Genomic DNA, 16670 nt, shown 5'->3' with positions numbered 1-16670 from the left:
CTTGTTATTATGGAATGTTTATCCAACAAGTATATTTAGCTTATATGCATGTAAATAGAGTTTTCATACAGGTTAAATGCTTTTTAACTATAAATGGTTCAATTATGCCCCGTTTCTTTAAACATTTAAACAAACAATGCATATATTAACTAATTTGTAGTTCAGCCTAACGTTTCCACCAAAAATGATCTGACAAACATGAACTATTGCTAATTCAAAGGAAAATCTAAAATTGAGCCTCAGAGTCAAATATCAGTGCCATATGTAATATTTTATTTTAAAGAGAGGTGTTACAAACCGAATTGACAATAAAACCTTTTTTTTTTAAATACCGAAGCATATAAACACAACTTATCGGGAGAAATTACAAATAAGCACCAACTTAATAGCACAATTTCACTGCAAGGGTATCTATAAAAAAATTGCCCAGTCTTAAAATTAGTTAAGTAAAAATATTTCAGTTTTATTGCCACAGTGATGACAAGAACTGATTTAAATATTTAAGGTCCCCAGAGGAATATAAAAGAAGCTTGGCTCTACTTTTAATAGGTTTATGTTTGAGTGCAGTTTCTAAAACCTGGATAATTTATTTATTTTTGTCTCTCAGACTCTCACGTGTTTTTGTCACGTGTTCATCTGTTTTTGACTGCAGAAGATAAGTTCTAGAGGATCTGGCAACACTGACCGCGGAAAAGCAAAAGTGAAAACAAGCTGGTTGTGGAAAAAGTTTTATATAAGTTTAAATGCAACAACAGTTTTTCGCATTCAAACAGGCTCGTTTAACAAGTTGAGAGATGGAGAAATATAGGTATGTTTGTCACCCATTTTTGTCTGATTATTTCAAACCTGTTTTTCAGAAAGCCCAAAAGTATTTCCCAAGCTAGTGTACCCTTACATTTTAACAGACAGTTTAATGCCGTCGATTAACATTCGCAATAACGAAGTTTAACATAAATAGCATTTCCGGCCGAATAAAATATCATCTTACACAGTAAAGTTGTGGCACATGTTCATATTATAACTGCGTCACATCACATTGGACAAGTACTGCAGCGGTTGTTATCAAACGTGCTGTGTAGCATATTTACGAGTTGTGTCCATCACTCACTGTTTTGTCGAAACAAACCAGCTTGAAAAAGCTTATGCATTGTTCATGCTTTTTTGTTTTGCTGAAAGGATGTAGAGATGACATGTAATATGTCGATTAAGCGAGAGCTATAAATATTTTATAACTTCAACTTTTTGTTGATGTGTTGTTTCCCAGCAAACATTTGGACGTCCGATTACCGTTGAAAAGACGTCGCTCCGCCACGTTGCGTCCTGGTTGAAAAGTAGTGCCAAAATGAAAATCCAACCGACGTCTTTTACGTCTTCTGGCCGTGAATCGCACGTCTTTTCTACACGGTCCCTGCACGTCGAAATATGTCATGTTCTGGACGTTTTCAGGTTGTTTTTAAAACGTGTTATTTCTTTATAATAAGTGTTTTAATAGCCTAATTATACATATAAAACAATCTAACTTATTATTTAAAGCTGTGAAATGCAATCAGGTCCAATTTCAGACCAGTTGTACCTGAACGTCTTTATAGCATTGTAATCACGTGTAAATCATAATTAATACATTATGTAAGGATGCAATAGTGTTACGATTAAGCAAATTATTTATTGTGCATATAGTAACAGATGTACATCACTGTTAAACAGACACATCTAATAAGAATAAACAAAGCAACAACACAGAAATATGGACAACACAAGTGAAATGTTATTTTAGAGTCTTTATTTCTAATATTCTGCAGCTCTTCCTGGAAGGTGCTTGCTGTGTTCCTCAATTGCGGCATCTTTTTCTGTGTCTGTAGCATCTGGACTCACTTCACAGCATCTGAGGGAGGAGAATATGATTTTGTATTATCCTACAACTAAAAACGTACAATATATCAAGAATTACTGTCATGTTGTGTGAACGAACAGCAATGTGCCGAGCAGTATCTAATGTCAATACATACACATTCCCTACTACTCATCATTTTACAACTGCCCATATCCACAGTTTTGTGGCAAGCAAAGACTGTCATTCATGGCTTACACTAAAATTATAATTTAATATTTTTTGTACAGCCTGAGTCTGTACAAACATTTTAAAACATCTGAACATTAGGCATGTCTATGAGGAGACGTACAATGATGAATAACAAATGAAATCTATAGTTTAAATAATATAACATATGGGGTTAATTGTTGGGGTAGTAAAACATATTTTCCTGAAATATTGTGCAGAAATAAACACAAACAATGCAAGATAAATTTGTACCTGTTTATCAATCTTTTAATCAGGCTCAGACAGAACATCCACCAACTCCGGACAGTTGCTGAACCTAAATGTGACACCAAAATCACAGTCAGAGCGATCCAGACAGACAGACACACACATTCTTTCACATTTCAAACTTACACAGATGCAGTTCTTCTCTTCAGCTTTGATGAACACTTCACAGGATCTCGCTCTCAGAATCCAGTCTCTTAACAGAACATGTAGACCTGCTGGAGTCCACAATGACAATTACTGTAACAGAGCAATAGCTAACATCAGGCTTATGATGACGTTAACGTTTCTAGTTGCAATTATTTACTAAAGCGTTTATCAGGATACGCAGTAATAATATCACAGTACTCACCACAGGTATAAAAACTAGCTCTAGGTTTGCAAATGTGAACTCATACACATTATACACCTAAATACACTTTTAAGCATTCAACAAGTTTCTCACCTACTCTGGAGTGTCCTCAGGGAGTGGGATGACAAAGGATCATTTGCACTGGAGACAATTCTACAGACAAACAAAACAACAGTGAGAAAGGTAATAATGAAATTATTTAATGAACAGCAAATAAATAAATGCAAAGCCTTATATGATTCTTACAGTTGGCCTGGAGAAAGAGTATTGAATTCTGTCTGAAAGATGACTGACTGTTATTCACCCTGCAAGACAAATTTGAACCTTAATGCAGTTTAATTAATTACAGTACAAAAACTATTTTACAGGAGCAGTTAAAAGAAAAGTGGTTAGACTTTACCTGTTAAATCTCCACATGAGCTAATAACACCTACATGCATATATTTACCATTTTATGTTAGTGTAAAATATTAAGTAAATAACTTTTTATATACATGCTCATAAGTTTTGCTCTTATTGTTAATGACAGCCTATTAATGTAGGCTAAACTAAATCATTAATACTGGTATGGTAATAAATGCTGGAGACATATCTACAATAGAATGATACTATATAGCTTTTTGTTAGCTTTTCTAACAAATTCGTGCATTATTATCATTATTAAATTGTTTTATTTATACACCATTTGACTCCAAACTCACCTGAAATGGTCATTTTCAACTCTGACTGAACACACAGCAGGTGGATGATGGGCAGAGATGCTGGAAAACATGTTGACCAGCTGTCTTCGAGGACCAGTGTAGGGAACCCCTGATAAACTGCGCCAGATTCCTGTAATAACATGACATATTGCTCAAACGCGACTTACTTTTAGCATAACGGTTAATTTTAGCCTAATCAAAGCTACTCCACATCGCTACTGGCAATGTGCATCATTTATTTCAGTTCCTTCGTGTAAAACTCAATAATGTTATTAAACGAATACAAACTGTACTTACACGGTAGGAGTCTTGTGATCATTGTCCAACTTTTCGCCGCGTCCTCATGTTCTCGTGGTCCTGGACAAAACCGGAAGAAAATGAAATTTGAAAACAGCGCCCTAGAATCCCGCGGTCATATCGCGAGATTTGTTAGCGTTAGGTGCAAAAAATCAATAAAATTGCATTATGGTTTTAGAAACAGTGACTTTACTATCCTTTCACCGCACAGGACACTTTATGAATGTAATTGGTCAGTTGACAAGATGTAAATAAAAGTGATTTCTGTATTTCATAAAGATAAATATGTTTTTAATGAGTTTAGATGCCTGAAATCTGTCCAGGTACCCACTTGGGACACACATATATTAAGTGTATACCCAGATGTAAGTGCAATACTTTTTAATATTTCATAATTTCAGCAAGGGTATATGATGGACTATAAATGCACGTGTAAAGGACGTCATTTGTGGACTTAATCAGGACATGGTATATATTAAACTACATGTACATAAAATCGTAAATACACGCAACCCCAATATAAATAGACATGTTTAAATGTATACAAGCATATATTAATGCATTTTAGGACATGTTGTGCATTGGTGCCGTGCGGTCGCGCCGAATTTTGGCTGTGGAAAGCACGTCGCTTTCAGACCATCAGTACACAATTGATGCCGTCGCGGAGCGACATCTTTTGGCCGGGGAAAGCACGTCGTCGTCCGACCAATGTTTGCTGGGTTCCGTTACCATGATTTGTTTCACCGTGAAGAACTGTTATTGTTGCCGAAGGTAAATTCAACTTTATTATTTTAAATTTTTTGTTACAGACCAAGGATTTTTGGCTTGTTTCTGCTGATATTTGCTGATTATTACTTAACAAAAGGTGAGCACAAGTTTAGCCTGTCAAACAGCTCTTGAATGTCACATGTAAAGAAAATCTGAGCATATAGCGGAATAATATAAGCGGACATTCTACCAAAAACGTACATTATCTGTCCCTGAAATAAATACAGAGAATAAAAACTATTTCATCCCTAAAATGGACTGATGGTTGATTTCTGTGAGTTGTTCTGTAAAGGAAATTGTCATTCATTTGGTTCTCAATTTTTATTTTATTTTATTAAAAACACTACGAATGTACAAACCCTGTCATTGTCCTTGTCTTCGGCCAACAACAGCTTTAATAGTTTTGTTATGCTAAAAACTGTTTAGAAAAAAAACTTCGCAAATAGCAAGTTTAAATTGTTATCGTTCACATCAATTGATAAAAATTTTTTAATTATTAATACATTTTACAAATAAATTCTACAAATATTTACTACAAATAATTGTACAATTTTTCCCATGTTTCACTCAGTCCTATCATATTTGCATTAAATTTAACATAAAATGCGTGCAATACACCATTAAGGCTATGACTTGGAAGTGACATCAATTGACAGAGAAGCTGACAGTGATCAAGGATGCGTTCTATCATTGAATTGTATGATTTTATGCTTGTTTTTAAATTATTTTTTTGAGGATGACAAGCTTAAAGGTCAGACCCTGTCACATTTTTTATAAGTGAAAATGTAAGTTTCTGGTAGAATGTCCCAACGGTGCATTTAACAGTAATATTACACTTGAAATAAATCTCTTTGAATAAAACGACTTTATATATTACACTAAAACAATATGTTATTTGAACAATTACACCCTTTTGAGGCATCAGTGTTGCAATAATTGTGTTTCTTATTGCTTCTGTAAAATTCCAAACACCGCAAAACTACTTCAAAGTCTCCAAAGCCATGAACAAAAGGAAGGGGCTTCATTTTGAGGTCAAAAATAGATTTTCTATCATTCAAAATACAAACATGTATTAATAACAATCAAATATATGATGTAAATTACATAAGAAAATACATTAAATAAGAAAATACCACATAAATATTTTAAAATATAATAAAATTATTCTCCTGGAGTTGTGTTACAGTTTAACAAAATTCAAAATTCATTTAATAAAAATCACTCTTTTGACATAATTTGACTGTCATGTTTCCCATTTTCTTAATTTTCCAACATTCACTTCCACACACCTTCAGTGAACAATTATACCTTTTTCTTTTACAGTCTGTACCAAGGATCATAATGGAGAGACCCTAGCAAGAGAAGAACTACTAAAATGTAGGTCAACACACCTATTTTTCTTCACCAAACATCAGAACCAGTAAATATTTTCATGCAACTTCCTCTCAACAACGATATAAATGCAACACTTGTTTTTGTTCTTTTTGTTCTTTTGTTCTTTGTTTTTAATAAGCTAATCTCAAAGATCTGAGACTATGTTTACAAAAGGCCTATTTCTCTCATATAATGTCAGAAAACCTGTCAGTATCGTGTGTGACCACTCATGCAGTAAGTTGCCACACATCTCCTTCACATAGTCGATCAGGCTGTTGATTGGGGACTGTTGGTCCACTCCTTCAGTGGCTGTGTGAAATTGCTGGATATTGGCAGGAACTGGAACAAGCTGTCATATACAGCGATCCAGAGCATCTCAAACATGCTCATTGGGTGACATATCAGGTCAGGATGCAAGAACTGGGATGTTTTCAGCTTCCAGGAATTGACAGACAGATGTTTGTGGATGAATGGCACAACAATGGACCTCAAGGTATCTTGTCGAGGGATCTCTATGCATTGCATTCAAAATATCAATAATAGCATGCCACATGTACCATAACTTCAACGCCACCATGGCCCACTTGATTCAGAACATTGACTTAAGCAAACCGCTCACCCACACAACAGCATACAAACTGTCTGCCATCTGCCTGTTGAGTGAAAACCTGGATTCTTCGTGAAGAGAACACTATCCAAAGTTCCAGATACCATCAAATGTTAGCATTTGCCCACAAAAGTGGTTTACAATTACAAACTGCAGTTGAGACTCCAATATGAATGATGAGCATGCAGATGAGCTTCCATGAGACGTTTTTTGACGTTTGTGCAAAAATTCTTTGGTGATGCAAACCAATTGTTGCAGCAGCTGTGGTTGTGAGGTCGGTTGGATGTACTGCCAAATTCTCTGAAACGCCTTTGGAGATGGATTGATGATAACGAAATAAAAATTCAGTTCATGGTCAACAGCTCTGGTGGACATTCCTGCAGTCAGCATGCCTTGTGATATCTGTGGCATTGTGTTGTTTGATAAATCAGCTCATTTTAGTGTGGCTTTTTATTGCGGCCAGCCTAAAGCTGCGGTCCCACTAGAGTTGAGCATTCAAAATTCTGTTGTACTGCAAAACGGGGCAGGATAATAGAAGGTGATGCAACACTGATAAAACAAGCAATTGCTTTATATTTAAAATTTCCATACAGAGTAGTCAGGTTTTGATTTATTGGTCTCACAGAATCATGTGATGCGAACTCGCAGGTCAGAGTTCACCAAGTTTGAACTTTTGATCGTTTTGTGTAACTTTTGTAACATTAACAAGGTAACTCTTTGGGGTGAAATGTGTAGTGTGACTGCGGGTTAAAGCACACCTGTCCAATAATTATGCTGTCTTATATATGTTATCTTATATACCTGTGAGGTGGATGGATCTCAGCTAAGGAGAATTGCTCACTAACACAGATTAAGACAAATGTGTGGACTATATTTGAGAGAAATCGGCCTTTACGTAGAAAAAAAAATCTTTGAATTCAGCTCATGAAAATGGGAGCAAATCAAAAAAGTTGAGTATATATTTTAGAGTGCATTTTTGCTCCTATTAGTGGTCCCTATTCTCGTTCGCAGATGCCTGTAATCTCACTCTTGATCCAAACACGGCACATGAAATGCTCTCAGTTGCAGAGGACAACAAAACATTGGTGCGTAACTCAGAGCCGATGATTTATCCTGATCACCCAGACAGATTTACTGGCCTCCCGCAGATTCTGTGTAAAGAGCGTCTGTCTGGACGCTGCTACTGGGAGGCAGAGTGGAAAGGACTTGGTGACATGGTGGTGTCCTATGGAGGAATCAGCCGGAAAGGAGAAAGTCTTGATTGTCGATTCGGAGCCAATGAAAAATCCTGGATTCTGAGCTGCTTTATTGGATGGAAACTGATTGCCTGGCATGATAACATGGGAGCTTATATTCCTCTCCCAACAACTCCTTATAACAGAATAGGGGTATATCTGGACGAGCCGGCTGGCATTTTGTCCTTCTTCAGCGTCCCTGATGAAAACACACTCAATCACTTGTACACATTCAACACCAAATTTACTGAACCCCTCTATGCAGGATTTGTGCTTTATACAGAGTCAGTGACTTTGTGTGATCCTAACTCTTTCACATGTACAATCACACCCATGTGATTAAAATGTTTATACGTTTAAACCTTTACCTACTAAAATTAAAATCTCATTTAAGCTGAGGCATAGAAAGACATGTGCAGTGCTGGTCACAAATCACAATTAATCAGTGTTTTCAAACATATAACATTTATTTTAGGTTTCAGACACTCAAATACACATAACTACAAGCTAACAGTAACATCTATGGTTTGCATAATCATTAAATAATCATTATTTTAAATATAACGGCACGATGTGCTTTATTCACGTTAGAGACATGCTGTTTATTTTACTCCAATTTTTACTCTATTTCTCTCCCAGTTAAACAGCCACATTCATATGTTTCGGAGGAAAACTATGAATAAACATGTTGTAAATCCAGCAGCTCTAATCTCTCCTGCAGCATAGTCTAAACCAGGAGTGTCCAAAATCGATCCTGGAGGGTCGGTGTACTGCAGATTTAAAGAGCCCATATTATGGGTTTTTGAAAATGCCCTTCCATGTAGTGTGTAACACAGCTCTAAGTGAAGTGAAATATCCAGCTACGGCTTAAATCTGTAAGTGTACAGTGTTTAAAACTATTGATTCATCTATAAAAGAGTCGACTCATAGTGCTTCAAACGAGTCACCTTGATAACGAGTCATTAGGTGTTTCGCGATGACGCAGCCACGAAACACAAGCCTCGCCAGTAGTTACGCGCGCAAACCAGGGAGATTTGAAACCTGCGGCCCCGCCCACTAACACAGAAAAAACACTAGACACACACACACACAGACGCCGCCGGTCAAATGAAGTCACGCTGTGCTCAGATGGATAATATTGACAGTCTCTACCCAAAGATGAGTTGTTAACCTGGTACAGTACACGCGGTTACTCTTTATATTCTCTTATCACATGTAAGCCACGTTAAAAACGCGACGCGTGCCGCTTTGTTTACGGATTTAACGTTAAAGGCTTTTGTGAGCTCGCGTTCCACTGCCGTTTGTCGTTGCTATGGCGATCGATCGTAAGCTAGGAGACAGGAGACTCGTGTCACGTTCCCTAGTTCTTCTGAGGAGCGTTGTGTGTGTGTGAGAGAGAGAGAGAGAGAGAGAGAGACTCGCGTCGCTTTCCCTAGTTCTTCTGAGGAGCGTTGTGTGTGTGTGTGAGAGAGAGAGAGAGAGACTCGCGTCGCTTTCCCTAGTTTTTCTGAGGAGCGTTGTGTGTGTGTGTGTGTGTGTGTGTGTGTGTGTGTGTGTGTGTGTGTGTGTGAGAGAGAGAGAGAGAGAGAGAGAGAGAGAGAGAGAGAGAGAGAGAGAGAGAGAGAGAGAGAGAGAGAGAGACTCGCGTCGCTTTCCCTAGTTCTTCTGAGGAGCGTTGTGTGTGTGTGTGAGAGAGAGAGAGAGACTCGCGTCGCTTTCCCTAGTTTTTCTGAGGAGCGTTGTGTGTGTGTGTGTGAGAGAGAGAGAGAGAGAGAGAGAGAGAGAGAGAGAGAGAGAGACTCGCGTCGCTTTCCCTAGTTCTTCTGAGGAGCGTTGTGTGTGTGTGTGAGACAGAGAGAGGGAGAGAGAGAGACTCGCATCGATCTCCCCAGTTCTTCTGAGGAGGGTTGTGTGTGTGTGTGAAAAAAGCCTTACACTATGAAGCGCGTGTGCACTGTGACTACTTTTATATAGTTGATTACCAGCTGGGCATTTCACTCTGTCTCGTGCTGAAGCCTGTCACTGTCGACCAATCGCAGCAGGCTGTCATCGGTCCAATCAGCGCAGATTAGCTTCGCGCTGAGGAGGGGGTTGGGAACAAATGAATCGCTGAACGATTCATATGGGAGTCGTTGGGATAATTAGGTAAAAATAAATGCAGATTATAAGACCATCAAAGTGTTTTATGACCTTGCATGCATATTAGACTGTTGTTGGAGACCCTTACAACCTAAATATGACCCTATTTCATGTATAATATGGGCTCTTTAAGTAGATTCTGGTGCCATTGCAAAATTTTTGTGGTTCACAAGTTTTGATACAATAATAAATTGCTAATTCATCAGTGCTGATATTTCTGATGAACAGATGGCTGTTAGTTTTCACTGAGTATTTGTGTTTTATGGTGCTATTTTCATATCGTCCTCCTTCATATGTGCTGGCAAAAGTGCGTAAGATCAACACTGGAGGATCTAGAGATTTCTGTCTGTACCAGAAAATCTCCTTTATATCAAGATAACAGGTTAAAATCACATCATCTCCTAATGTTACTGCTATATTTGTTAAACTCTCTGTGGCTTTAAACCACATGAACAGACCTGTGAGAGAAATAAAACACATTTATTGAGGTATGAAATTAAAACAAAACCCATATAATCAAATGTTTATAAGAAACTCACAGATTAGAAGCTTTGTGATATTCATAGTCTGATCCTCATGAATGTCTTTCATCGATATATTTTGATATATATGATTAATAAATATTGTACACAATAAACAATAGTGTTTACTTTATTTTACAAATATTACGATCGAGACGGGCGAATGGGGGGAACGTTGTTTCCGATCGCCATTCAATTATAATATTAGTTTAATTATAATAGACAGTTTTCTATCAGTCATCATAGATGATCAGTCATTATTGTCTGTCAGAGTCAATATAGCAGACTCGTTTGCTGGCCTTGCTGAAAGATCTAAATTAGACAGGTTTCATTTATATAATGGGTTCATTTATAATGAAGGAAATGATAGCAAGTTAATACAGGCAATGATACATTTTATATGTAATAAAAATCTTTTTACATGTAATAAATGTATAACACTATATTAATATTTTACTCAAGCGATTTAATAGTGTGTATTTGCCTAATTTTCTAATAACTTTTTCATTATTTCCCACATTAAATACTGCAGTAATTTATAGTAAGCAATATATTGTTTTTAAACCAAAATTTAGCAATAGAAACAAATTAACTATTAATAATTAATAATAATTAAAAAGTAATAAGTACATATCTATATAAAACAGCTGTGACAGTTTAGTAAAATATAGTAGTTTATAATCAGTTGAGATAATCAGTTTATAACTATATTATATATTGTTTAAATGATTAACTATGGTAATTCATTTTAATGTGACATAATTTTTTGCTTTTTATATTTTACAACAAAATTATTTTAACCAAGTATGATAATATTAAGATCCTAAAATTAGTTTATTACACTTAATCCTACAATTAGACGGTCTATTATGTTTTCTTTGTGTATGTGGACACATGAATAAAGTCAAGTGTCTTTAACCAATTATTTTTATTTACATAATTTGAGTTCAGAAACTGCAGAGATGTTAAAATGATCGTTACGATATAATAATGACTGAAATGAGAAATCATATTTGTGAAATTCAATAGGTGGCGATCAGGGGCGTTGCTAGACATAAAGCTCTACTGGGGCACGTGCCCCCTTCCCCCATCCCCCCCTCCCCTCCAATCAAAAAAAAAAAAAAAAAAAAAAAAAAATATATATATATATATATATATATATATATATATATATATATATATAAAATTGCTCAGGAATATCAGTATATTAATATAGGCTTTGCTAAAAGCCTGGTCAAATGTCTTTTTTTACAGACGCGCAAGCTGCCAGTGATGAGTCAACAATCGCATATATTTTGACTTATTTAAAGTAGGCTATAGCATATAATAATTGTGTGTAAAGAAGTTTATAAAAAATGTAGACAATATATCACAGGGGTTTGTGTAGCAGCAACTACAGTGGAGCATTATCCTTTTTTCCCGTGGAGCGAAACAAACACTGCACAGCTGTGTAGCGGATGGAGACGCACAAAAATATACAATTCATATATTTTTTTTACAATTAACGCATTTCGTTTTGTACAATTTGTATCTTAGTTTTTGTCGTCAGTAATCTACAAAATAAACAATAATAACTAATAAACTTTGAGGTGAAGCGATGTGCCTCAGGGCCTATCTACTGAAAGGGTTACCAACAACCTTAACGTCCCTGCTATGTAGCCCATATATAGCCTATATATACTCCATTTTAGGTAACCCTTTCAATAGATAGACCTCATCAATGACATATTAAGCATGGACATTTAAAGGATAAGTTATGCTTTGCGCTGTGAGATGCATCCTTTACACATTAAAGTAATAATCAAGTGTGCGCAGGTTATGTACCTTATGGAGTCACTCTCTTAATATTGGATATTTAAGAAGCATAAAACGCTGTTATGAAACAAACTCTCTTAAATCTGCTGGTGCTGCTATTAATACGCAGATCTCGGTTATGCTGATGCAGCTGTTAATACACGGTTCAGGTAATCAAAAAGCCAGCTCGCCTACATGATGTTTAATTACGGGTGGGTCGCAGGTGGATAAGTTCAATCATTGGTTATGCAGACCACTTTGACTAAAATATCAAAAAGTTCAAAACTAAATTAAACTTTTGATTAAACTAAAGCAAAACTGTCCGATCAATGGATGTTTGTCATAAAGAGTGATATTATAGGCTGCTCTTTTAATTTTGATCATACAGTTAACTAAGATTCAATATTCGAAACTGAATATTTCACTTTTATTTTATTTTTATTGCAATTGTATTTAACCGGTTTGTGTTTTGGCCGCGGCATATAGCGGACCCTGAGGCACATCGCTTCACCTCAAAGTTTATTAGTTATTCTTGTCTATTTTGTAAATAACTGACCGACAAAAACTAAGATACAAATTATACAAAACAAAATTCATTCAAAGAATATTTTTCTTCCGACGAAAATATATATAATTAATATATATTTTTGTGTGTCTCCATCGCTACACAACTGTGCAGTGTTTGTTTCGCTCCACGGTAAAAAGGATTTAATTAATGCTCCCGTAATTGCTGCTACACAAACCCCTGTGATATATTAGCTACATGTTTTTATAAATGTCTTTACACAAAATTATTATATAGCCTATAGCCTACTTTAAATAAGTCAAAATATATGCGAGTGTTGACTCATCACCGTGGTCCCAGCATGCGCGTCTGTTAGCTTCTGTAAAAAAAGACATTTAACCAGCCGTTTAGCAAAGCCTATATCAATATACTGATATTCCTGTGCCAGTTTGACACTGTAAATTAAACTGAGGAAACTTTAACTACTTCACAACACTCCGTCACCTGAACTCAGCGTGAGGGCGAAGGAGAAAAGTGCAGCGCTGAGGTAAAATCATATTCTCAAGTCATAATCTTTTAAATAATTATACATTATAAATAAAAGTATTCTTATTATTATACATTATTTTTATATACATATTATTATTCTTATATACATATTATTATGTAACTGGAAAACAATGTTAAGACAACTGAAGTGATGCTAAGACCATTTAAGAAATTACTTTTGCATAAATATTAATTTCATTTTAATTAAATTCTATTGACAATTCAATAAAATACAAAAAAAAAAAAAAAAAGATGTGTCATAGGATTATCTGTTGTAGACTTGACACATGGCAGATAATTAGGTTTGTTAAGTCTTACCTCCCTGAATCGTCATCCCTCCTTTTTGCTTCAAACAAAAAAATCTATCAGGAGGCATGCTTAGTAAGATCACCATCGTATTGTTTAAACTTTAGTTTTGTCCACTTGCAAAACAAAAAAAAGCTGTTATGCTGGTTTTACAACGAATGAGCGGCGTGTAACAAGCAGGTAGCCGTCTTTCTTGGCACGCATGTTTACTACCGGGACTCTCAGAGCAGCGCCTGCAAGAGGCGCGCCTGTTCTTTGCGCACACGCAGAGATGCATCAGTTTGCTTTTTGATTAAACACATTGCTTTCACCAGCGTTGGTTCAGTTGCACTTAGAGAATAACGTCTTTATTTCGGAATTACCACTCTTAATAAATACACTTGCATATGAAGTAAATCATATCTCAATTTATTTACTGGGGCACTGGAAATTTTTACTGGGGCATGTGCCCCAGTGAATTGGGTCTAGCGATGCCCCTGGTGGCGATAATGCTAAGGAGTTAGTTACCATATATGGTTTGCCTAAATCGTGTGTGCTAGATTGTGTGTGCCTGAAACGTGTGTGGTTCTGCGGTTCTGCAGCTGGATCTCTTTGAGGCATTGCGCCCGCTAGAAACTGAACAATGTTCCCATAATGCTGTAAATTTGCATCACCACGAGATGGGGGCGGAATGACCGAGTAATTCAGTAAATAATAGATTTTATATGGACAGTCACAGAGTTCATCACACATCAGGATCAAACTCGGAGTTGACGTTTTTAGTGTTCATAGTGAGTGTGAGTCTGAGATTCATAAATATTATTTTGCTTTAGTGCTTTAGTCAAGCTAATCTGAACTGCTGTGTGGCGGGAACTGATTTCGTGTAGCTTTTTAATCTCTACGCGACATGAGGAGTTTTCAGCTTCAGCTCTGTAAGTTTAATTACTATCAATATATTGTAACATTTGACTATTAATCTCGCACATTTGTCATTAATTGTTTTACTAGTAGCTTATGACTTTTCATTTGGTAGAAGTACAAAGTTTGACGTTTTTAGTTTGTGTTAATCCACATGGTGTACGTGATTTTGTACGATATATTTATTTTAGTTTACATTTATTTAAATCTAAAACTAACGTGACAGTGTATCATGACTATATTACTTCTTAAAATGTAATGACAAAAATGAAAAGATATAAACATAATCTGTCCATAAAATGTAAACGTCCAAAGTAAAATTATTAATATATTACATTTATTGCATTTTGAAAAATATTTTGACAGTGAATTCATTTTCATGAGGGCTTTTGACAGCACACAGCACCATTCACAACAACATGGATGAATGTAAAAATTACATATAGGTACACAGAAGAAAATATCTAATGTCACAAAATAGTATGGCTGGGCGATTTGGCAAAAATGCCATCTTGATTATTATTTAATATTGAATAACAAAAATAAATATTTTGATATAAGTTGTTAATGCTTCCAGATTTCAAAGAGCAGCCCAACAATGACTGAAGCCACAATGATTAGAAGATAACATGTTTTTGATGGATAAATTTTCGGTGGCCAAAAAGTAGAGTAAAAAAGTCCAGAGCTTTTGCTATTTACATCATTGTTTTATCGTGATTCATTCAATATAATATTGTTTATTTGACCAGCTCTACAAAATATATGTAGTAGCGGGTGACACTGTTTTACAATGTTTCCAGTCTGCAAAGCTGAAAATTGCAACTGGTTATCTTCTTCTTAGAAGAACTGTCTAAACTCTTAAATAAACTGGAGATTAAAGTAACTACAGATTTGTCTCATTTTAAACAAACACTAAATGTATGTAATTATGAAGCATTTAAATAAAATGTATTATTATAAACAATATTTTCAAACGTTTTGTGTCAAAATTCTAATTTATTATGGAAATTATCATTAAACATGTATGAAAACAATAAAATTGAGTTTTGCTTATGGAATCTGTGGGAAAGTTTAAACTATACTCTTATCTCTAATCTTAATTATGATGCTCATTTTGCTACTCCTTTTTTAAATAGATGTATTGATCTGTTGTCAAGCTGGAGTGGCAGATCTACTAACTGCTCTGGGATCAAATGTTACCATAAACTGTGATCTTGATGAAAATGATGTTTATTGGATCTTACTGAAAACTCCAGATCCACCAACAGTGATTTTGCGATCATTCTCAACAACAGCATCGTCTTTATACTTAAATAAAACATTCAAAATCAAATATTCAGTGCAGTTTAAACATCGTCTGGTTATTAATTACCTCACTGCTGATGAATTTGGAATTTATTACTGTATGAGCACACGCACACCTCCACAATTCAGCAGCAGCACCACAATATACATCAAAACCGGTGAGTCAATTTACAACTTCAGTGATGAAAAGCTAATGTTTACTGTTAAAATTGGTACTAATTTCACTTTTTAAACACTTTATTCACAGAACCAGGTCAACTAACTGAATTAAATGAGTGTCTCAATCATACAGCAGAGGTGTTTATGGAACAGAATCCAATACAATGGCAGATTATTGGCTTCATATCTGCGCTGATGTGTGGCTGTCTGCTCATTGTGCTGATTGGTGAGTTATTGTACTTAAATATTTAATTAGGATATTAGGAGTCAGCATAGAAATCTCCAAGTAAAAGTATATATGATACTCTTTTACAAAAGGCAACATTTTGTCATTAAATATGTCATTGATTTTGTTGCATATTAATAATTCTCATATGAATTTACAGTTTCATCTTTAGTTTTTGCTGCTGGAAAAACAGAGAGGCTGGAAAAACACATTCATGCTGCTGATATACTGCGAACTCAAGTTACATATCAGCCTCAAGACCCAAACAAATCAGGTAAATGATTTGAAATCACAATTTATTTAATTTCTATCTATAAATACAAAAGCCTGTTCATATGGCAATTGAAAAAAATGAAAAAACTGATGATAAAATCATTCACAATTAACTAAAACCCTCTTTTCCACTCCATATGCACCAGAAATCTTTTCATAAAGACAACATATTTCGAGTGTGTTTACATGTACGTTACAGTATTAAGTTGATTATACTGCGTTTTTTATCCTCATTTTTAAGACGCTTTTGGATAAAAGCATCTAAATAAATCTAAATGAACAAATATGAATTGTCAACATTACTATAATTAAAGAGCTTAAAATTTTGTTTAACAATTG

General features: G+C 35.3%; 2 protein-coding genes and 1 long non-coding RNA gene across 4 annotated transcripts; 2 read left to right on the top strand and 1 right to left on the bottom strand.

Moving 5' to 3' along the window:
• Window positions 1-647: 647 nt before the first annotated feature.
• On the top strand, window positions 648-10412 carry LOC130216613 (stonustoxin subunit beta-like). Its single transcript, XM_056448505.1, has 4 exons — window positions 648-808; window positions 4483-4538; window positions 5765-5818; window positions 7434-10412. The coding sequence occupies exons 1-4, from the start codon at window positions 795-797 to the stop codon at window positions 7994-7996; spliced, it is 687 nt and encodes a 228-aa protein (XP_056304480.1). The 5' UTR covers window positions 648-794; the 3' UTR covers window positions 7997-10412.
• LOC130216614 (uncharacterized) lies at window positions 1778-3737 on the bottom strand. Of its 2 annotated transcripts, none has more exons than XR_008835816.1 (7): window positions 3674-3737; window positions 3377-3506; window positions 2922-2980; window positions 2769-2828; window positions 2453-2563; window positions 2312-2375; window positions 1778-1882 (listed from the first exon to the last, which is right to left on the bottom strand). It is a non-coding gene; the product is annotated as an uncharacterized LOC130216614 (long non-coding RNA). The 2 variants fall into 2 exon arrangements; XR_008835815.1 differs by having other exon boundaries at window positions 1779-1882; window positions 2453-2541.
• Window positions 10413-15450: 5038 nt separating the features above from the next.
• si:dkey-103k4.2 (uncharacterized) lies at window positions 15451-16340 on the top strand. The gene is made up of 3 exons (XM_056447619.1): window positions 15451-15831; window positions 15921-16058; window positions 16219-16340. The coding sequence occupies exons 1-3, from the start codon at window positions 15774-15776 to the stop codon at window positions 16338-16340; spliced, it is 318 nt and encodes a 105-aa protein (XP_056303594.1). The 5' UTR covers window positions 15451-15773.
• Window positions 16341-16670: the final 330 nt, after the last annotated feature.

This window comes from Danio aesculapii, chromosome 22, assembly GCF_903798145.1.
Source record: "Danio aesculapii chromosome 22, fDanAes4.1, whole genome shotgun sequence".
Taxonomy (NCBI): Eukaryota; Metazoa; Chordata; class Actinopteri; order Cypriniformes; family Danionidae; genus Danio; species Danio aesculapii.
Note: the sequence above shows the minus strand (reverse complement) of the source record. Positions and strands in the feature narration are given on the sequence as shown.